Source organism: Carcharodon carcharias, chromosome 18 (genome assembly GCF_017639515.1).
Source record: "Carcharodon carcharias isolate sCarCar2 chromosome 18, sCarCar2.pri, whole genome shotgun sequence".
NCBI classification, from domain to species: domain Eukaryota; kingdom Metazoa; phylum Chordata; class Chondrichthyes; order Lamniformes; family Lamnidae; genus Carcharodon; species Carcharodon carcharias.
The window spans coordinates 108263906-108286667 of NC_054484.1; the positions used below are offsets into that span (position 1 = coordinate 108263906).

At 38.8% G+C, this 22762-nt stretch overlaps 2 protein-coding genes across 9 annotated transcripts in view; one reads left to right on the forward strand and one right to left on the reverse strand.

Moving 5' to 3' along the window:
* gpm6bb (glycoprotein M6Bb) overlaps positions 1-22762 on the forward strand; it is a 151766-nt gene that overhangs the window by 79879 nt on the left and 49125 nt on the right. For 3 of the 5 annotated variants that reach the window (XM_041212019.1, XM_041212020.1, XM_041212021.1), the window contains one exon: positions 6807-8574. The exons of 1 other annotated variant lie outside the window; for it this stretch is intronic. In XM_041212019.1, coding sequence (XP_041067953.1) covers positions 6807-6959 — 153 coding nt within the window. In that variant the 3' untranslated portion in view covers positions 6960-8574. Of the gene's footprint in view, positions 1-1278; positions 4076-6806; positions 8575-22762 lie in introns of those variants that run through there. One more of the 5 variants, XM_041212022.1, reaches the window with a different exon arrangement.
* Positions 9060-22762, reverse strand: part of ofd1 (OFD1 centriole and centriolar satellite protein) — an 84687-nt gene continuing 70984 nt past the window's right edge. For 3 of the 4 annotated variants that reach the window (XM_041212015.1, XM_041212014.1, XM_041212017.1), the window contains exons 19-23: positions 20807-20923; positions 14823-14983; positions 12965-13090; positions 10563-10630; positions 9060-9200 (exon numbers count right to left, since the gene is read on the reverse strand). In XM_041212015.1, the coding sequence (XP_041067949.1) occupies positions 9158-9200; positions 10563-10630; positions 12965-13090; positions 14823-14983; positions 20807-20923 (515 nt within the window). In that variant the 3' untranslated portion in view covers positions 9060-9157. The remainder of the gene's footprint in view (positions 9201-10562; positions 10631-12964; positions 13091-14822; positions 14984-20806; positions 20924-22762) is intronic. The other variant, XM_041212018.1, reaches the window with a different exon arrangement.

Sequence of the window (22762 nt, forward strand, 5' to 3'; positions counted from 1 at the left end):
TTTTTGATAAAGGACACATTGTAATAATGCAATACATTCACAACAAACGCTTGGCAGAAGGAAATGTCTTGGTTAGTCACACAATAATCAAAAATTAAAGGGATACTCAGGTAATCTAAAGACAAACACCTCCAGCATTGGGGATACCTCATAGAGCATGACTGATGATTTTATCATTATCCATGTGAGAGAGGAGGGGGTAAAGAGGGTGGTGGGGGGATATTGAATGAGAAAAGGGCAAACTGCGTTGTTTAAGTTTTTTGCCAGGCTGTCTGTAACTTTTGGACTGACCTTAAACCACTCTTTTTATATGTATATTTTACTTGCTTACACCTTTTCTTGTCCAATTTGGTTGAGCTGATCAACCTGTACTGCTCTCGCTCCTCTTGATCCTTTTGAGGGTGCTTTTGAGCATCCTGAGAAAGGACCACTAGAGTTAAAGTGTTTACCGCTTTCTGTACCTTTTGCTCCACATTCTGACCCACTGCCAAAATGACCTATTTTTAGCAGAAGAATGAATGGATATCAGTGGAGAATGAGATTTGAATTTGGTGTCTTGAATCTAGGATTCACTGTTCTAGGGCTGCAGAGAATCCAGCATTTCTCTTTCAAATTCATTTAATTAGGATATTTATTTATTTTAGGGTTTAAATATACATGCTGATCTTACTTGTGTGACTCTTATCAGGACATCAGGACTATAAGAACAATTAGATGGATGTGCTTGTAGTGCTGTCAAGGTGACCTGTCAAACTTATATATAGTGGAGAAACTCAGCCGGTCTAACAGCATCTATGGAGAGAAAAACAGAGTTAACGTTTCAAGTCCCATATGGCTCTTCAGAACCCTGAAGAAGAGTCATACAATCTGGAAACGTTAACTCTGTTTCTCTCTCCCCCCGGATGCTGTTAGACCAGCTGAGTTTTTCCAGCATTTTCTGTTTTTGTTTCAGATTTCCAGCATCCCCAGTATTTTGCTTTTGTCTTAGTGATTATATATAGTGATTGATTCTCACTTGTGCCTGTTGATGAATACTGTTTGTGCTGCTTTACAGTAACAGCTGTTATTGGGCTAGGGGCTTGCACTATACAGTTTAAAAATGCTGTTATTATATTAATTGAAAGGCAATTGTTTGTAGTTATTTCTGCCAATATGAATGGATTTTCTTTTCTTGTCAAACTTTATTGTGAGGAGTTTATGTGGTTTTGCAGTGTTGTGTCTGGGGTGTTGGTGTTGGTGAGCATTGTCTTATCACTTTATTCTGTTTCCTTCTACCAGCTCATCTACATGATGGCTACCACATATAACTTTGCTGTTTTGAAGTTTAAGAGTCAAGAAGACTGCTGCACAAAATTCTAAGTTGCTATAGAAGCAGTATACAGAGCTCTACGAGCCGCACTGAGTAGCTTGAACTACCACTGGCATCATGGACTAAAACAGAACTTATTAATCTGCATTTTACAAAAGAATAATTTGTAAATAGCACAAGAAAGCATCATATAGTATCAACACTTAAAGCACTCTTTTTAGTATCTTATTTGATTTAATATGACTGCCATAAAGGTGTACGATCTGGCTATTTTTGTTTCCAAATACGGGGTCAATGCAAAGAATGTCACCAATGGCTGAATTATATTGAACAAGAGAAACAAAACAAATGGTGCTATAATTCCTGGCCCACAGTATGCTGTCCCAAGATCCAGCAATAAGTCTGCCATTAATACTGATCTCAGATGGACTAAGAAGCCATTAATTGCTTTTCTAAGTTATTAAATAAATTAACTGCATTTTATGTTTCCAACCGGCCAGTACTTGGGATCTTCCATGAGAATGAACATAAAATACAATGAATAAAAATGTTAAAACCAGAACTAAGTATCAGACAATAGCTCCATGTGGTTCTGTTTCAATGGTAGTACAGTTACTTTCAAGGAGTTGAAAGCTAATAAAAAGGTTAATGTCACGATGCATAGTAAGGGAAACCCATCATTCTAGTTTAGAAAGACTTTAGGAGTTGCAAAAATTTGAAACATCAGAGTGAGAGAAATTCAAAATCTAGAACATTTGTGTTAATTGTTAATTTTTAAGAAAAGCCAATTGTAAGTCATATTTCAGACGTTTGAGTTGAACTAGTCGACATTACATAGAATTATTCAATATCAGCTGAGTCAGTCAGGACTCTGTAACCTGCCAATAGCATTGCATTAACTTGGAGGATGACCTGCTGAGAACAGCATTGTGCAACTCAGTTGATAGGAAAAGGTTATACGTTATTGGTTGATCCCAAATTATTCATTTGCTCACACGTTATGCCACTGCAAGTCTATGCATGTTTAGATAACAAGATGCAATCAATTGATTACTAGATGCCATCAACACAGATAGCTCTCATGCGTCAATGGTTTGTTACAAAGAGATTTCACAACTATCGGTAATAAAATTAAAAAGAAAGTCCAAAAGCCAATTCCTGTGTGTTAAATACTAGAAATTTGCCGGAATAAATCTAGCCTTTTATATCAAACCTTTTCCGCAATCTGCTCTAACTCCACTTCAGTTGACAGAACTCATTCAGATCCACTTTGCCTGGTGCTGCAAATTTGTAATTGTGATGTAGCAATTAAGTTTGTTTGCGGCAGGATGGCTAAGTTGAATCCACATAGTAAACAGTTAAGCTGCTTTGAAAATTCAGGTGGCTGATAAATCTCAAGCTAATCAAATTACCTGGTCAGACTAAAACACCATTACTGGTTGAAATCATTAGTCCCTCTCCTACCATATTTGTCTTCATCAAGAGTGCCCAGCTCAATAAAAGTAGCACAGAGGCCACTGAGTGAATTGCCTCTCTATAAATACAAATAAATACATTTTGTTTGTTACAAAGTACACATTTTTCAAAATTAAAAAAAAATTATTTCAAAAAATTAGAATTTCCGGTTTAAGACACCATGCACTCTCCGGATAAATCTTTTAAATCAGGTTGAAAACAGTGGGTCCAATTTAAATGGCAGTGGAACCCAAGGATATTTGTGCCATGGTTAAATTAATTATTATGTATGCAGGACAATGGAAAAATCTATTTGCAGGCATCTTGTACATGCAGCTCTGCTACTTTTTCTACTGTTTTGAAAGATTCAGAGTAGACAGTTAAGGACACTTAGGGAGCTGTGAACATACATGATCTGGAAAAGGACATTTCTGCTTAAAAGCTAAACTTGCATTGATTGACATTTTGCACCCATTTAAGCTTTCAAATTTGCTCATTCATGTGGAATATTATCTTCAAAAGATTTCCAGTGTTATGAAAATATATAACAGACTAACATAAGAACTGATTAACTTTGTTTAAAATACTGGGGGAGGTGCATTGTGCTCGATGACAGAATAGCTTTAAGAATCACATTTCGAAGTTCTGAAAGGGAAATTGTGTGGTGAGAGCAACTTTACTGCCTTAAAGGTACTATATGCATTGAAAAGCATTTGCCTAAATTTACTAAATGGCCAACTGAATACATATAGAGCAGCCTTGGTCCTAAGAAATTGACTCCTAAGTAGCCAGATCTTGCACCTGACCCATGGCAAAGATGTTTTGGTTGTTGGAACACGAGATGGTGAGAACTAGGTTGCTTGGTGTAAGAAGTGATTGGAATGTAGGTTGTCTTCTATCCAACCCCCATCCCCGTGAGTAGGGTTCTTCTCTGTGATTTTGGGAATGCACCAGTTTGAGGCTTAGAATGAGATTAAAAGAGTGACTGCGCTAAATACTAATTTTTTTTTCTCCAGTTACAGTGTTGGCAGCCAAGGGTTAGTAAATTGTTTCTTGTTAATTAAGTGTAACACTTGCCTTTGCAGACAATTTTTAAAAAATCTTCAAATGTGCCATTATAATATTTGTTAACCTCAAAACTGCATGCTTTATGCTTGTTTTTAGTCACCTTTTGTTACAAAAATTCCCACATTTCGGCATTATTTAATTTTCTTAATACAGTATTTTGAAATTGTATGTATAGACACTTTATTGACTTTCAATCATTTTTTTCCTTCATATACTCAAAATAAACATGCTTTCTTTACAAAATCGCTGCCTTTTCGTGATTTTCATCATTCTTCAGTGAAGTTATACTTTCAGGAATTACACATGTTCCTTTTATTATTTATTTCAAACCCAGATTTGATTTCACCAATCCACCTTCTCTTTTAGTTTGGTGGAAACAAGAAGCAAATAAACTTCTTCACAACTGTTAATTCTGCCTCACAATCATCAGCCAACAAGGGGAACAGGTGATATGGGCTGGCTGTGCTTGTTTTCTTTGCTTTCCTATACAGATCCGACTCCAGCAGTCTAAGCAAGTTATAGCTTAACTAGCCCACTGAGGACAATTCATTCTTAATAATAATCAAAACTAGGATTCAGACTTGGGCTGTCTGAATCCAGTCCTCTGTTGGTGAAGGTTTTGGTACTGCTCAGAATTGCAAGGTTTTAAATTATATTTAGCAAAATAGCTACTTCTAAAGGATATTTCAGAATAGCATTCAGCAAATCTGTTGCACATTTATGCTTTTCATGTTTTGTCCTTTTCTATAATACAAATATTTTATTGGAAGATAATCCCGTGCATTATTTTGATAGTGTAGGAATATGCAACATATTGAACCAATCATATAATCGACAATGAGAATCTGATTGTGACTAGATGTTTCCAGTTCATATTGAGAAAATGTATAGAAACTAACATTTTGAAGAAAATCGATGAGTTATAATTTACCATCATTTGGTTGCCAATAATTGCTTGCCCATTTCTCTGTCAACCATCTACTTTTCTCTCTCCCAACCAACCCATGGATAGTTAATTCTTTTCCTCCATTCTGTTCCTCCATTGAGAAACCCAAAAGCAATACCCCATCAGTTTCTTGCTCAAGATCTGGACAAGGTAGTTATCAAACATGCTTTGGCCAGGTATTAGCTATATATTTTTAAGCTATATAGCATAAAGTTTTTTTTCCCCATCAGTTAGAGATGTTGGAGAATGTTAATTTAGATTGAGTTGGACTGGACTCTGTGCAAATTAATGTAGTTAGCACAGGTATGAGTTGGTAGTCCTGGCTAACTTTGATAGTGGTGGTAGACCAAGTGAACTTTACACATAGGTGAATAATTACATAAGAAACGTTACTTGTTAGTCAATCATTCAACCCAGATTATTCTAACCAGAGGAGTTCCCAATTATGTAGCCAAGTCAGAAAACTTGTCAGCTACTACAGTTAGGATTTTCATTCAGTGAAAGGATTTTCTAACCATAATGCATTTAGACAGACATGGATAAGAAAAACGAAGTTGAGGGAACAATTAAGCTGGAACTCCAACTTATTTGCTCTAAAACTCCCAAGCTTGAGTTCACATTTTTGAACATCTAATATTCTGGCTGTAGAAACTGAATTTATAGCATATGCTTGGGTTTTCACAGCAGTCGTCTCACAAGTCTCTTCTACGTTGGACCACTTTTATGTAACACTGCCCTTTTCTCTTTTTGATCTCCTTTATACCTTATCACTCTTGAAGAGTTGTATTACTCTTGTAGCCACACAACTTTTAGGGGTATTTTTCTCTCCTCTTCGTCATTTGGTCTTCCAGTCTGTGCCCCTTTTATTTTGGTCTTGTTCTAATCTTTCTGCCAGTTTCCTCTTATTCAATTATTGGATGAATGAGCAGCTTGTATTAATGTAGACCATAGCCCCAGCTATTTAAATAAGCTTCTTGACAGTCTTCCTAGGCACTGGACAGTCTCAAAGCCCCACTCCATTTCACAACCTGAAGTCATGCCATCATTTGTTTTTATGCTTGAGCAAGGTAATAAATATCAAAACAATAAATCTGTGTATTTCTTCGATTTTACTTTAAAAGTTGCTTTTGCAGAGGTGATTTGGAAAAGTTATGAAAACTTAAGATATGAAATGTTTAATTACTATTCAAAGTTAAGGCTAGTGTGCAGGGAAATTTTAATTAACATTTAACAGAAAAAGTAAGAGAGAATATAAATGGCAATCTGATTAAATTAATACAGTTGTTTTCTAGCTATCTTAAGTTAGATAACAGAAGTATTAATTAAGCCAATTTTCATGGTTAGGTTTTCTTTAGGAGTATTTTAAGATACTGAGGCATAGATTTTCTTGCCAAAGCTTAATTGCCTAGGATAATTATTGTAACTATAACAATGCTCCAACATGACCATTGGGCTTCAGCTTGTAGTCATTATTGTCGATTCAAATATATCCCTCTACAGCACTTCTATTACCAATTTTCTATGACAGCAAAATGCAGTACTCTCTAGCCTACATTTTATGCTGCATTCAGGCAATTTTATAACCATGTTTTTGATATACATTATCCTAAGATAATGAGGATTCTCGTTCATGAAGACAGCATCTTAGCCTTCCCAGAATTTATGGTATTGTATACGCATACCAACAATATCTTGCAAAAAACAAAACGCTGAATTCAGTTTTATAAGATGTGGTTGCTTGCTCTGGTTCATGACTTTTAAAGGTTTTCAGGGCATAGACACATGGATGGTTTTCCATTAAACTAGTTTTCAAGATTTAGCTTTCATATCAATGCTTTCATTGTGCTCACAGCTGTGTCTATGTGCGACCACAAATAACATCTGAGTTGTCTTACTACCCAGAATGACATAGTCCTGAATGTTACCCTTAATTGTAACCTTGTCTTAACAGCTCGGAGTAACTTGACTAGCAGCATGCTATGCATCTTGACATGCTCACTAGCCATCCTCCTCACCCTTCTCTTCCAGATCCATTTCCTCATGATTTTGTCTGCAAACTGGGCGTACTTGAAGGATGCATGCAAAATGCAAATATACCAGGATCTCAAAACGAAGGAAGAGCAGGAACTTCACGATATCCATGCTTCCCGATCAAAAGAACGACTGAATTCTTACACATAAGAACAACACAGTCCAACATTTACCAACAGAGCCATTGAACAGAAAACCTAGCAGCTGTGACAAATCTATAGACTGCTGTGCAGTGCAGATGTGCGTCCACTAACAAGCAGATGTGCAAGTGTTAAGTACAAAACTGAACATCTTCAGTGAGCAGTTTGTATTAATTCCTGTATTACAGATCATTTCTCAGTTCATAAGATTCTGGGAAAAAGTGCTCGGTTTAACAGTATTTTTCCATCTTGAATTGTAATTGGAAAAAAAACCACAGCATTCTTATAGCCATTAGTCTTTTGGTCCTTTTTTATTTCCATTTCTGGACTAAATTTGCTGTGCAACTACAGTATGCATTATAAAGCAGGTCAACAGCAGTGTGTTTTTTGGAGGGGAGAGTGGGGGGGTGGGGAGAAGAAACACTAAGTTAGCTAGCAGAAGGAAGCCAACTTTTGGAATCCAAGCAAATACTTCCCAAATGCATAATTGGCTTGCAATGGAGCCCTTGCATTTTCCATATATACAGTAGTCTGCTGATTTATTACTGTAGTCTATGGCCTCCTTTATTTTATAATTTCATTATTAGCAAATCTAAAAGATTCTAGATAGTTTAATCATGCTGCTTTTTATATATCCCACCTGAAATTAGTATTTTCAGTGTTGCTAATAGCCTGTAAGCAAATAGTAAATATAATCTAAAACATTAACCATTTTTAATCATTTTAATTATACACAGTTTAATTTTAAAATAGTTATTGTCATTAAAGTTAACACAAAATCACTCACTAATTCATTTTAGCTCATTTTTGATAGGCAGAAGTGAACAATCAAATCTAGTAAACCTTATTTTATATTTCTGGAAGAGGCAGCCTCATTTCTGCAGTGTTTTCAAAGACAAGAAGTGCTGATTTTTAAGTGTTCACAATCTTCCTTTACTAAACGTACTCATAAAACTAAGATATGTAAAAGCTAAAGCTTGTAGATTTTGTTTCTGTGATTTTGAACAGAATTTCAGGATCTAACAGTTTAATTATTAGGAAGAAATTGCTGCAGTAATATCTTTGCACGCTGTTAACCTGGAAGTTTGCGGTGACGAATTCCAGTAACAGCCATTCTGATAGGAGCGATGTGAAATCCATTCTTCTTATTTTGTTTTGTAATTAAAACATTTTTAATACACAGCATTCTTTCAAACTACTGTACATTAACCTGGCAATATAAACCACTTCACATTTACATATGAAAAAACAGATTAACAAAATTAATGTTTTCATGAGTTTTCTGCGGGAATTTACTTTTCAATTTTAGTAGTTATGTGCTAATTCATTAACAATTGAATAAAAGCTATTTCTTATAGAGCATTAAGATGTTTAAAGAATTCTTGTACATTTCAGCATGTTAAATCCTTTGTATGTGAGACAATGAGCAAACAAAGCATGTGGGTAAATTTGACTAAGGTGTTTTCTTTGAACTAAAAATTAGATCTTGTTAATAACAAATGTTACCCTGGTTTGTTTAGTTGCTTGAACAAAACATTTTTATGCACTGAAATTGCATGGTTTAGCATCACCTTCTGTAACTTACCTCTTTTATAATCCAATAAGTAAACTATTTTCTACTGTAAGAGTCAGCAGCTTCCTGTAGATGGTTAACAAATCATTCCAGCTAGAATTTTACAATTACATACATGCATCAATACTCTGGGAAGAAGTCACAATTCTCTTTATTTTGTTATCGCCAGTATCTTTGGTTTCATCCCATCCTCTTAGTTGTGAAATTTGTGTTAATTTAACTTTCCTTTTCATATTGTCATGTGCCATTTTTAGCTAGTCCTTTCTCTTCCATGTTCCTGTTGTCTGTTTCAGCATCGCTGACACATAAGTTAGTGTACATATAAATATCACTCTGAAGAGGTAGTTTTGGCATGCTACACTAGGAACTGGTTCAAAATTCCGATCTGAAGGGATAGATTCGTATCACTTGTGAAAGGTGTTGACTTTTTCTCAAACTTGCTTCTGTTTTACAGATATTTTACATTAAAACTGTATCAATATAATCACATTATTTACCAACTAGTTAAGTATTTTAAAAACTGTCTTTAGGCAGAGCTTTTTTAAAAATGAAATTGTTTTATTGGAATTGTAAAGTGTACAATGGAATACATCCTGTGATTGGTCCGTGTCAAAATATTGCTCCTGGTGGTTGTTTCACCAGAAATTGTCATCAGCCTCTTCATTAGAATCTGCAGGACTGTAAAAGAAAATATCACTGTAAGCAAAGAATAGCCATGTAGCCAATGTCATTCTCTGCAGCCACAGTCCTCTTTAAAACAGTTAACCTGGTGGAGCTCAAATGCAACATATTCTGAAGGCCCAAGGAGAGGCTAGGCTGTTATCACAGAAAAGCAGATAAAATATGAACACATTATCATAGATTACTTTCACACATCTCATAGCCATTTCTGGCTGAAATCATGGTTTGGGAGCAGGTTTCCTGCTTTTTGTCTGGTTTAGGTATTGTGTGTGAAACAAAGAAATAGGGAAAAAAGAAAACACTCCAAAGAGCAACAAAGGTGTTGCTGCATCAATACAATTCCCAACCCTCTCTGTCATCAGGATGAAAAATCAGGATGTAAGAATATCCACGGTGCTGTTAGGGAGAGAGTATCAGGAGTTTAATGAAGTGACAGTGAAGAAATGATGATATTGTTCCAAGTCAGGATGGTGCATGACTAGGTGAAGAGCTTTTAGGTGGTGGCCTTGCAAGCACCTGCTGTTCTCGTTCTTCTAGAGGGTACAGGTTACAGGTTGAAAAGGTGCTGTTGAAGGAGCCTTGGCATCTTGTAGATGGTACACACTGCTGCCACAGTGCATTGTTGGTAAAGGAAATGAAAGTTTAAGGTGATGCATGGAATGCTAATCAAATGGGCTGCTTTGTCATGGATGGTGTCGAGTTTCTTGACTTGTTGTAGCTGCACTCATCCAGGAATGTGGAAGATATTCCATCTCACTCCTGATTTAGGCCTTCTAGTTAGTGGACAAGATGAATTACTTGTTGCAGAATTCCCAACCTCTGATTTGCTCTAGTAGCTACACTATTTATGTAGCGGATCCAGGTAAATCTCTGGTCCTCAGGATGTTGGAGGTTAGGATCTCAGTGATGGTAATGCCATTGAATGTCCAGAGAGATGATCATTGCTTGGCACCTGTGTGGCACAAATGCTGTTTGTCACTTCTCAGTCCAAGCTTGAATATTGGCTTGCTGCGTGCAATGGCACTGCTTCATTATCTGAGGAGTCATGAATGGTGCCCTGAACACCCAGAGTAAGATTTTAAATATGGCTCTGATCATAACTAGCTACAACATTATAGCACAAATTGCTACAATCACTTTATCACTTACAACTTTAAGGAAATAATGGACACCTTTCAGTGAGGTTCATTCAGCAACAGACATTGCCACTGGGCATTCTGGAGATTTAGGATTACATGGTCTGGGGGTGAATGTTGCAGTGCAATTTTAGTTTTTCCCATTGTAATTATGATAGATTGTGTGTTCTGTCTTTAAAAGTGCCCTGTTAATTGTAACTCTGAAGTTTGACTTTGCCCTTACCTGCCAGTTTTGCCATCAGACAGTGTTTGGAGTAAGGAACTCTCTTCTGCTAATTCCTTTTCAGTGTTCTGGAAAGAATATTGTGTAATTATTGCATTTTATCAGATTATCAAACTGTCACATACAAAGAAAATACTTATACAGCTTAACAACTCAAATTTATATAGCACCTTTAACAGAGAAAAATGCCTCAAGGTACTTCAGAGAAGTGTGATCAGGCAAAAATGAACAGTGAGACACGGGTAAAGAAAGAGATGGAAGAGGAGGAATTTAAAAGAGGAAACTCCAGAGTGTGGAACCTAAATAGCTAAAGGCATGTCTGAAAATGGGTGCAGCAAGGGGAGGAAGAATGCACAACATGTCAGAGACAGGGGAACAAAGTTTGAATGGTGCTGCAGACGTGAGGACATAAAGGACAAGGCCAAGGTCATGAAGAGATTTACACAAAGAAAATAATTTAAAATTTAATCATTGAGGGTCTGGAAGCCAACAAGGACAAAAGTGACGAGTAAAAGCAACTTGGTAAAGGAAAGGAAATGTGCAGCCAAATTTTGGTTAAGCTGAAGTTTATGGAAGAAGAAGAATAGGGGGCAGGCCACAATAGCATTGGAACAGTTATGCTTAACAGTTTTTTTTAATCAGCAAATGCACTGAGGTAGTGTTCAGGTGGATGTTGCTAGAAAGGTGGAACTAAGCAATGTTTGTAATGGAGAGAACATACCAAGTAATTCAGTAGAAAATCCGTAACAGTAGCAATCTAGGTGCTGCTTTGAACTGCTACTTTCTGTTTAAAAGTCTAGTTCCTCTTCATCACAAGTATGACCTGCTTCCACATCTGTAATATTATTCATCTCAACCTCAATCTCAACTGCTACTGAGACACTCGTGTCAAGGTCACCTCCAGACTAAATTACTTCATGGCAATCCTCCATCCTCCATAAACGGGAGCTCAACCAAACTGTGTTGTCCATATTTTATTCAGCACTATGTCCAACATGCCCATTGTCCCTCCCGTTGATGATCAATCTTGGCTCTTGGTTCCCCCATTACTATGTTAAGAGCCATTAAATGCATATGGTTGAAATAATTTATGTTAGACAGAAGATAGATAGCAATTCACTTGTTTCAACTCATAGGGTAGAACCTTGCTGTTGGCGAGCAGGGGGTGGAGCTCACTCGCTGACATGTAAAATGACGCGGGATGACATCAGGTGGAACCCCCGGCGTCATCCCCCCCCATTTAAATTTTCAGGAAGGCAGAGGCACAACCAAATCAGTAGTGCGCCCGCCGACCTGTCAATGGCCAATTGAGGCCATTGACAGGATTGAAACAATCAGAGGACCTGCCCATCCAACCTTAAGGTTGGTGGGCAGGGCAGGAACCCTGGCGGGCTTCAGAAAAGACATGAAACCTCATCCAGCGGCGGGATGAGGTTTCATGTAGGGATTTAAAAAGTTTAGTAAAGTTTTACTGTGATTTATGAACATGTCCCATCTCATGTGACATTGTCACGCTGGGTGGGCCTTAATTGGCCCGCCCACTTAAAATGGTGGTGGGGCCCATTTCTCCAGCGGGGATCGGCTCCCCACCCACCGGAGATTGGGTCAGGTTCGCCCGCCCGACAGGCAGAAAATTCTGCCCATAATCTTCACTCAGAGAACTTTGTGAAAATTTGTTCTGTGTACTGGGACAAACTATCCAAACTGCAAGTATCTCCAGACTGCTGTTGTCCATTCAAAAGGAATGATGAAAGAATATTTACAAATTGAAACTGAGCAATCAGCATAGAACTTTACTAAAATGTTTTGTCACCATTCGGCATCAGTTTGCCTGAAATTTCCTCAGGTACTCACTGACGGGAGAGTGGAAAATACATGAGAAAAAAAAAGGTAACTAATTGGCTAAAAACAGCCAGCATTGTTTCTCGAGGTTCCTGCCAACATTTATCTTCTCCATTACATTTTCATACCTCCAGCTTTCTTTACAAACGCTGACTTTCGCACTAATCAAACTACATTGAAGATTCAATACCAACAATTTCTGAACTTGTATGTTGTATTTTAGATTAACTCGAATTTACAGAAACAATTTGAAATATCAACTGCATTATTTCAATAAAACATTTTCAGTCTTTGTACATAAATTCAGAGAGCTGATGGAAGCACAAGATGATGTTTATTACATTATATACAATTACTGATTTCCTCCCAAAATAAATAAAACATGAATGTCATAAATAGCTAAAGGAGGATGGTATTAAGTTAAAATATTACACTGCTTTGGGAGAAAGAATAAATCTTGAATTCTATATCCAAAAGATTGAAAAACTATCCACTACACTCCCCACTAGCCTCACAAAAAGCCATTCATCTCTCTTTAACAATTTAACATCGAGAGTTACCTGTTCCTGCTGTTCATCTTTTTGCTGTTGAATTATTTTCATATATTTCACTAGTGGATCTGTACTTGAAGCTGGCAATTCTACATGTTCTGATGTCTGCTCCTTTGGTCTTTGTCCATTTCCTTCCTTCAGGTTGTGTAAAGTTCAAAACATTATTGAATTGTACTGGCCCAGAATAAAAAACGCACTTAAAATAGCAAAACCTATTTGAAGAAAGGCCTTCATTCTGATATTAGGAACATTTTGATATTGATAATTATATTAAAGATGAAAGATGAATTGCATAGAATAAAAGTCCTGAACATTTCCACTGATAGCGAAGTTTACAGCATTGCTTTTACAACTGAATCAAGAGACCACAAATGGTGATTTTAAATTATTTAGTAGCACCGGACAACAGAGTGAATAACCACATCTTGACCAAAACAGCTGAATGTGGCCTTGTACTTGGCAGTTCCCCACACAAATTTCACCTTGGTTGGAAGAGGAAAGTTTGAAGTTTTGTTATGGTTCAGGTGGAGAGAAAAGATACACAAGTGATTTTAGGAAGCCTCCTAACAACTTATTATAGAATAACATTGAATCTTGGAATGGTATAAAAACAGTCCACTTGACCCCATCACTCTTTGCTGGTGTTTTTTCTTGCTTTATCTGATCATTATTGTTTGAATGTTGATAGTAACCGATGAGCTAATATTAGCATTAAAATTAAACTAGTGGAAAATTTCTGTCTAACGAGGGCTGAATATTTCACCCATATGGAGATGGGCAGGCATAAATCATCGGCATCGCGATTCCCAGTGCTACGCTGCTCCGGGACCATTTTCACAGAGACCTGATGGGGTTGGAAGGGCTCCTGTTCATAAGCAGTAGGTAGCTAATTAAGGGGAGATAAGTGTCTTTAAAGGTCATTTACAGAGGCTGGGCAGAATTTCCTAGTTGACCTATGGGCATCCCCAAGGTCAGGACTTAGGCCTGTCTGGCTACAGCAGCAGCAGGCCACTTTGGGGGGTTGGGGGGGGGGGGTGTGGGGATTTCCCTTCACAATGATGCTCAGCTGCTGAGGCAATTTTTACATTTAAAAATTTGGGACAGTGCACTCTCTCTCTCTTACGTAACTGCAAGCTGCAGCTCCTTCTAATCTGGAGGGCCTCCTATTGGGCCTCCCATATTGAGAACCCTCCTGCCATCCTTAATTGGACAACGAGCCTGCCCCCTGGTCACTAATTAGCAAGTTTAGGCAAAATCACTTCCGGGTGACTGTTTCTCCACACAGTCCATGGTCATGACCACCATTTGACCCCATCAGGGTCTTGATCCAAAACCTAAAATCCTAGTCTAATTCCACTCTTCTGTTTGTGCCCCAAACCCTTTCATGTAATGTGGGTGTCACTGGCAAGGCCAGCATTTGTTGCCCATTCCTAATTGTACTTGAACTGAGTAGCTTGCAAGGCCATCTCAGAGGGCAGTTAAGAGTCAACCACACTGTTGTGGATCTAGAGTCACATGTAGGCCAGACCAGGTAGGGATTGCCGATTTCCTTCCCTAAAGGACAATTAGGAAGTGTTGCTCCCAGGTCTTTTAGAATGTGAACTGCCGTGTTCTACATACATTTTCCTTCTCATCGAGTTTTTGCAGTTATCTTTCAATGACTTTATCTATCTGTTGGGGTGGTAGCAGGTTTCGGAATCATGGCTAGAGGTCAGACAGCTTTTTCCTGACGCTGCTCCTGAAACGCTTTCCAGTAATAGTAATAATAGTAACCTCCATAAAATACAGGGGCAATATGTCATGCAGTAATGGACAAAATATGAAGTGATAGCTGTAAAATGCCATACCATACTGGATGTGCACTTACCTTTTCCTGTTCTAGGCATTCCAGTTCACTCTGTTCTCTATCGCAGGCTTCCTGCCTTTCCAGACACTGTTCCTCCTTATCTCTTTGTCTCTGATCTTCACATGCCTGTTCTTCTTCTCCTCTGCTTTTTTCTTCTTCTTCTTCTGAACTTTTGAATTTACCTGCACGTCATTTAAACCATATTAGGAATAGCTGAAATAGACAAATTTATTCTCTTAACTCATTTTGATTCTGGGGTCATCATTTTCAAACTAAGGAATAAAGGAATGAATATATGGACACATTGGGGGGAAAAGCAGTGGTGTAGTGGTATTGCCATAAGGCAGCCTGTGGCTGCAACTGTGACCAGGTAGGGTGGATGGCCTTAGTCATCTTTTGATCCTTAATTGGCCCTTTAACAAGCTTAACTAGCTACCTGTCAACTGTGGGCAAGGTATTTGTTCTGCCCCTGAACCGTCCTTCCCTAAAAAACTCCAGGGCAGTAAACCTGTGCACCCCCTCCGTTCTTGCCCACACATTTCAGTGAAAATTCTGACCCACGTCCCTTGTCATGACAACAAAGATCTTTCTGCCAGATTTGATTATTCAAAGATCCTTCCTATATGGGATTTTGATGAGTCATTTGACACAGCAAGGTCAAGGCCAAAGATTCCCTGATCAGCATAAGATGTGTTGGATCATTATGAATGATCCATGCAATATCTCTGCCAAAAGATTAAAAGCCTATCTGTGTAAGAGAAGTTGTAGTGAAATTTTAGTGATCTATGTAGTTTGCAATCTCTAGCTATATACTGCACCCAATTACTAAAATGATGCAGATTTCCTTCTAGACCTGTATCGTCAGACCTGCTGTCTACTGAAAGCAATTGCTCTACATTCTGAATCAATCTTTCCATGTGGTTTTGAACAGATAGGTTTATTAGGTTCCTCCACATGACAGCAGTGTGTCACGCTCAAGAGGAGGAGTGCCTAAACAGTTGTGGCAAGGCTCAAAGCTGTGTATAATACCTGTAGGAACCAAGAACTAATGCGCGAGAAGATGATATACATGTAAAAAGTCTGACAAGGTAAGTCAATCCAGGAGTACCATATGCCAGATAGATGGTGTAACTATGCATGCCACAAAGTGTTGCCCGTTAATGTTCTATTTACTACTTATCCATGTCAAACTTCCATATCACCTGTTAGCTCTTTCATTGAATTTCACACATGTATATGCTTCAGTAGGCACATATTACAAATCAAAAGTCTTGACATGCTTAAAACTTCAAGTGCTTAACTCAACCTAGTTCCAAGATGCATAGCTGCTTACTAACATCCAGGATGGTCGGCAGGATGGACATACGCCTGTAACCGTTTGTGTTCCTTCAATTTACAACATTTCAATAATACTTCTCTGCTTGCACAATTTGCTAAATACAAGGGGAACGCCCTGTGCTGGAAAAATGATGATATTTCACAAACACTCAATTTCTTGGGGAAGTCACTTTGAACACCCGTGCAAATGGAGGCAATGGGATAGTGAAGACAACAGGATAGTACAACAAGTTTTATATCTTGTGCCCCTTTACTCTCATTGCCACACAGTCATAGGTATAACTGCACAAACTTAACATAAGTACACAGCAAGGCCAGTTCTTTTTCAGAGGTGTGAACTGAAACCAGCTTTATAATACTTTGTTCATTTTTATTTGTTGCAGACTTGAAAAGTAACCTCTTGTTAATTCCAATTGCGCAGAAGATGACAGCATCACAAAGAACCCTAAACCTTATCAATGTTTATAAGCACTTACATAGTTGCACATATTACTAAGGATGCATTTTGTGGGCCTGAAGGGATACACTGCAACTCACCCAGTGTATGTGTGAGGAGAAAGTAATGGAAATAAAAAGAAGTCCACTTGCCAAACTCCCACATATCTATGCTTTCTCTTAAAACTCCTTAAGCAGTGTGGTGAAATTAGTTATGACACTCCTTCATTAGGAAAGCAGATGAAAATGTTGGCCTACATCAGTCACCAGTTTGAAACAGATTTAGCTGCCACATTTTGACGAAAGATCATTGAGCTGAAATTTTAGGCGAATTTTCGAACAGCTGCAGAGGCAAACCAGCAGGAGTCCCAGTTCCGATCTCAGGGCCATTTTTGTGGAGGCTGAATTGGGAGGGGAGGTGGTGACTGTTAGCCACCCGCAAGTGGTGATAGCAATTAATTAGAGCCCCTCAAGGGCCTATTAAGGCCACCTCTGCTGACACCGACTGAAATGTTCCAGTCAGCATGCGGGTTCCTCACTGAGGCTGAAAACCGGGCAAGGGTCAGAAGTGGACTCTCAGTGGCAGACCAGGGACCTGGCCTGAGTTGAGGGTTAACTTGCAGTAAAAACAGAAAATGCTGGAAAATCTCAGCAGGTCTGGCAGCATCTGTGGAGAGAGAAAAACAGAGTTAACATTTCGAGTCCGTATGACTGTCCTTCAGAGCTGAAGAATTAATGGTGATGGATTTTATACTCTTTAAGAGGGGGTGAAGCAAGTCGAGCAAAATAGAAGGTCAGGGATAGGTGGGAGCTAAGGAGAAATTGACTAAGATGTCATAGACACAGGACAAGGGGGTATTAATGGTGAAGGTAAAGATTAAAGAAGGTGCTGATAGTGACATAATGGTAAGATAGCAGAATGTGTTAATAGCAGAAGAAGGGCCAGCACTCTGTGAAAGCAGAATAAAAAGAAGTGACAGATGGCCCTGTTGCGGGGTGGGGGGGTGGAGCTTGGGGAAAAAGGATGAAAAATGAACGAATAAATAAAATTTTTAAAAATTGGATTAAAAAGGGGGTAAGGGTGGAGGAAAGAGTTCATGGTCTGAAGTTGTTGAACTCAATGTTAAGTTCGGAAAGCTGTCAAATGTCTCTGTAAAGTGACCCCGCTGTCTCCACTTCTGGTGATAGACTGTCCACCAATATTCATTACAAGCCCACCAACTCCCACAACTACAGATCCTCACACTCCGCTTCCTGTAAGGACTCCATTCCATTCTCCCAATTCCTCCGCCTCCACCACATCTGTTCCAATGCTGCTACCTTTCAAAATGGTGCTTCTGACATGTCTTCCTTTTTCCTTATCGAGGATTCCCTCCGACTGTGGTTGACAGGACCCTCAACTGTGTCCAACCCATCTCCCACAACTCTGCCCTCATCCCTTCCCCTTTCTCCCAGAACCACGATAGGGTCCCCCTTGTTCTTACCCCACCAGCCTCCGCATTCAAATGATCAACCTCAGCCATTTCCGCCAACTCCAGCATGGTGCCACCACCAAACATATCTTCTCCTCACCTTCCAACCCCCGTCAGCATTACGTAGGGATCATTCCCTCTGTGACACCCTGTTCCACTCCTTCACCACCCTCAACTTCTCATCCCCTTCCCACGGCACCTTCCCATGCAATTGTAGAAGGTGCACCACCTGCTCCTTTACGTCCATCCTCATCACCGTCCAAGGCCCCAAACACTCCTTTCAGATGAAGCAGCAATTCACTTGCATCTCCTTCAATTTGGTCTACGGTATTCGTTGCTCACCATCCAAAGCCCCAAACACTCCTTTCAGATGAAGCAGCGACTCACATGCATCTCCTTCCTTCCAATCTGGTCTACTGTCTTCGCTGCTCCCAATGCAATCTCCTCTAGATTGGGGTGGCTAAACGCAAACTGGGTGACCAATTTACGGAACACCTTCACTCAGTCCACAAGCATGACCCAGACCTTCCTGTCGCTTGCCATTTCAACACACCGCCTTGCTCTCAAGCCCACATGTCTGTCCTTGGCCTGCTGCATTGTTCCAGTAAAGCCCAACGCAAACTGAAGAAACAGCCTTCTGGCCTTAACATTGAGTTAATTAAATTCAGACCATGAACTCTCTCCTCCATCTTTACCACTTTTTAAATCCAATTATGTTTATTTATTTATTTCTACCGTTTTTTTTTAGTCCTTTTCCCCCAACCTCCCCAACAGGGCCACCTGTCTCTTGCTTTTATGTTTTGCTTTTGACATCTTTGTCAAATTTCTATTTCTACTTCCCTTTAGCTCTGAAGAAGATTAATACGGACTATTTCTCTCAATGCTCAGATGCTGCCAGACCTGCTGAGTTTTCCAGTTCTGAGGAAGAGTCATACGGACTTGAAACATTAACTCTATTTCTCTCTCCACTAGTGCTGCCAGACCTGCTGAGTTTTTCCAGCATTTTCTGTTTCTATTTCAGATTTTCAGCATGTGCAGTATTTTGCTTTTATCTTAGTGTTGCTAAGCCTTGCAACTGGTGCCATTACAGCATATGGAGGCTGCTATTCTCAGTTATCGTTAGACGAAAGGCCTTCAGAGCTGATTGGTGGCAAATTGGTTGGCATGGACAGTGGGGCTCAGTTGCCCATTGATCCTCCTGCTGTATCTTCTTTCATCTTGTTCCACCTCAAGTATAAAATCCAAACCAATGGCCATCATTAAATTTATCTTCACTTGTCACCTGTCAAGGGATTCTGCAGCTTGTGGCGCCCTATGTTCTTTGTAAGTTGGTATTGAAAGAATTCCTTTTCATGTGCCCTCCATTCTTTTTTTATTCATTCATGAAATGTAGGCTTCGCTGGCTGGGCCAGCATTTATTGCCCATCCCTAGCTGCCCTTGAGAAGGTGGTAGTGAGCTGCCTTCTTGAACTGCTGCTGTCCATTTGGTGTAGGAACACCCTGTTGGGAAGGCAGTTCCAGGATTTTGACCCAGCGACAGTGAAGGAACGGCGATGTATTTCCAAGTCAGGATGGTGAGTGACTTGGAGGGGAACTTCTAGGTGATGGTGTTCCCATCTATCAGCTGCCCTTGTCCTTCTAGGTGGTAGTGGTTGTGAGTTTTGAAGTTGCTGTCTAAGGAGCCTTGGTGAATTCCTGCAGTGCATCTTGTAGATGGTACATACTGCTGCTACTGTGCGTCAGTGGTGGAGGGTGTGAATGTCTATGGATGTGGTGCCAATCAAGCGGACTGCTTTGTCCTGGACAGTGTCCAGCTTCTTCAGTGTTGTAGGAGCTGCACTCATCCAGGCAAATGGGGAGTATTCCATCATCCTCCTGACTTGTGCCTTGTAGATGATGGACAGGCTTTGGGGAGTCAGGAGGTGAGAGTTACTTGCTGCATGATTTTCCCCATTGACTCCACTCACAGTCCACTCTAAGGAATTTATTGGGCGATAATTGTTTCTTGGAACATTTAAAAGCATGCTTACCATAGAGAGCAAATAAAATTTGTCCCCCAAAAGTTAAATAATAACTAAAATGTCAAACTTTGAAAAAAATCTGTAAAACGGGACAAAAAGATTACTGCAAACATTGCAAACAAAAAAAAAAGCATATTCCACTTCAAGAATTAAATCACACATGGAGTTTTGATTGGGTCTATTCAAAATAGGTTTTGAAAGCAAAATAAATAAACCTGGCTCATATATGGGGTAAATTATGCCTGGTATTTATTTAATACTTTTTCCTGTATTCTGTACCTTAATGACACTATGGTATGACATGTATTCAAGCACAATAGGACATGAAATGAGGCCAGTTAGAAAATTCAGTCAGAGGATTTCAGGGTAAAATCTACTGTAGACCACAGCTCGCCCAATTTTCAGATCTCCTGTACCCATTCTGCCTCTGCATGTTGAGTACTGAGTTGACTCCAATATGTCTAGATGATTTTCCCACTTTATGAGAAGGTAATTAATTCTATTTGCACATGGAACTGAACAAACAAGAATGAAGAGCATTCATCGCCCTTTATAACAAATTTACAGTATAGGAGTAATGATACTATCCCAAGTACTTTTGAGTACTGGCAAAACCCTGCAAACACTAACTCCAAAGTTCAATTCTTAGACAAACAAGTAATTTTCTCACAATTTCTCAAAGGTCAATACAACAGCCTACACTCTCATGCGATATATCACATGATGGTAGTAAACTCACTTTTATCTGGTGGAGATAAAATTACTTCTTGGTCTACTGAAGAAACAGATCCTCTATTCACATTTTCCTCCCAGTGCTGGGGCAAATTCTTGTCAAGTGTTGGAATATCTTCTTGCACTATAAGAAATATACAATGGGTCCTTTGTTTAATTCCAACAATGAAATGGAAGACAGTAAAAGCTGTACTCTCAGAATACCAACAAATCATTACCTTTTCTGGCCAGATTCTTCAGTCACCCTTTAAAAGCTTCATCTCCCATTGCTTTCTCAAACAAGATTTGCATGTTAATCCTCGATAAATCTCTGTTCAGAAAATCACTCTCAAAAATTTTAACTGTCTGGGAAACTGGAAAATGCTTATTATTCTTTATAGTCTGAGCTAACTCTTTCACCAACAAAAAGATCCCTGAACCGCACGTGGACTGTAGTAGTTCAAGAAGGCAGCTCACCACCATCTTCTCAAGGGCAACTAGGGATGGGCAATAAATACTGGCCCAGCCAGCGAAGCCCACATCCCATGAACGATCGAACAAAAAAAAACATTTATGTGTGCAGTCTTTGAAGCAATATATTTCCATTTTAATTACTCTCAAAAGTTTGCAGTTTTATTTCAACATTGGCACATCTGTGTTTGCATTTATTATTCCTTTAAAATTATAAATCTACAAAGCAGCTACTCCTGTAGCTTCAGTGAGAATGCTGAGATTCTCAGGAGACTGCAAGATTGAATATCAGCCATCTTGGACATTCAGTTCCTCAAGCCTTCATTGAGGTAGTATTGCCAATTCTTGGTAAGCTGTCAGATAAGATAATGAACTTGCCATCTCTAGGGGAGCAAAAACAAGCAGGAGCAATTTATGTCAAGTTACTACTGAGCAACAGAGGCCGCTATCGAGAAAATACTAATCCATACCATCCCCTTTTCCTTGTTAAAGCAAGAAATTTGATGGTAGGAGGCAGCATTTCGGGAGTTAAAAAGGGGGAAGGAGGGAAATGGCAGAATGTATATATTTTTAGAAATAAACAAGAGAAAAGTATTTGAACATTTTCTTTATCTATGCTTTACATCTGTCTCAATCGCTCCTGTTTACTCCTCTTATTGCAGATCAAACCAAAAGAGAGAAATAATTTGTAGTTATTACAATAAAATAAATAACTCTTGACTAAACAGTTACAAATAAATCAGCAAACTTCTTTAAGAGAATTGCATTCTAATGTTTATTTACTCTTAGCCTCGACTGAAACTCTAAGAAAGTCAAGAGTGGACAAGAATTCAAAATTCTCAGATGAATTCCTGATAATGATTAGTTTTCTAGTCCCAAACTAGCAGTCAACTTAGGTTTTCTAACTTTTGACTGATGACAATTACAAAGGTAGTCCTGCACATTGGTGCTCAAAGAACTAGAATACATGGTGCAAAGACAGTGAGTTCATACTCCACTATTCCTCACACACATGTTCCCGATTTCAGCATTAGTACGTTTTTACTTCAACAAGGGTAGAGGCAGTACCGGATCTAGTTGAAGAAAATAAAGTGGGGGAAATAGGTAATTTAATAGTTGGGAACACCTAGGAAATAGAAACATAATGAAAATAATTTGATATAAAAAGTCAAAGATAAAGGTGCTTGACTGGAAAAGAAAGCCAATCTCAATTAGATAAAAGGGGAATTAATCTGTATAAGTTAGAAAGACAAACTGGTCAAGACAGTGCAGGGTTGACACCGGAGAAGATTAGGGTACTGACTTGTTATATTTTCATACGATGTAAAGGTTATGCAGCAAAAGCTGGAATTCCTTAGATAGCTAGAGAAACTAAAATTAAAATTAGGCTCAAGAAAAAGGCATATGATATACCTTGGACTGAAGAGAGATAAGAAAACCCGAATATAAACAATATAATGGGGAAACAATGAAAAGTAGAAAGGCTAAGACAGTTAGAGGGAATGAACAAAAA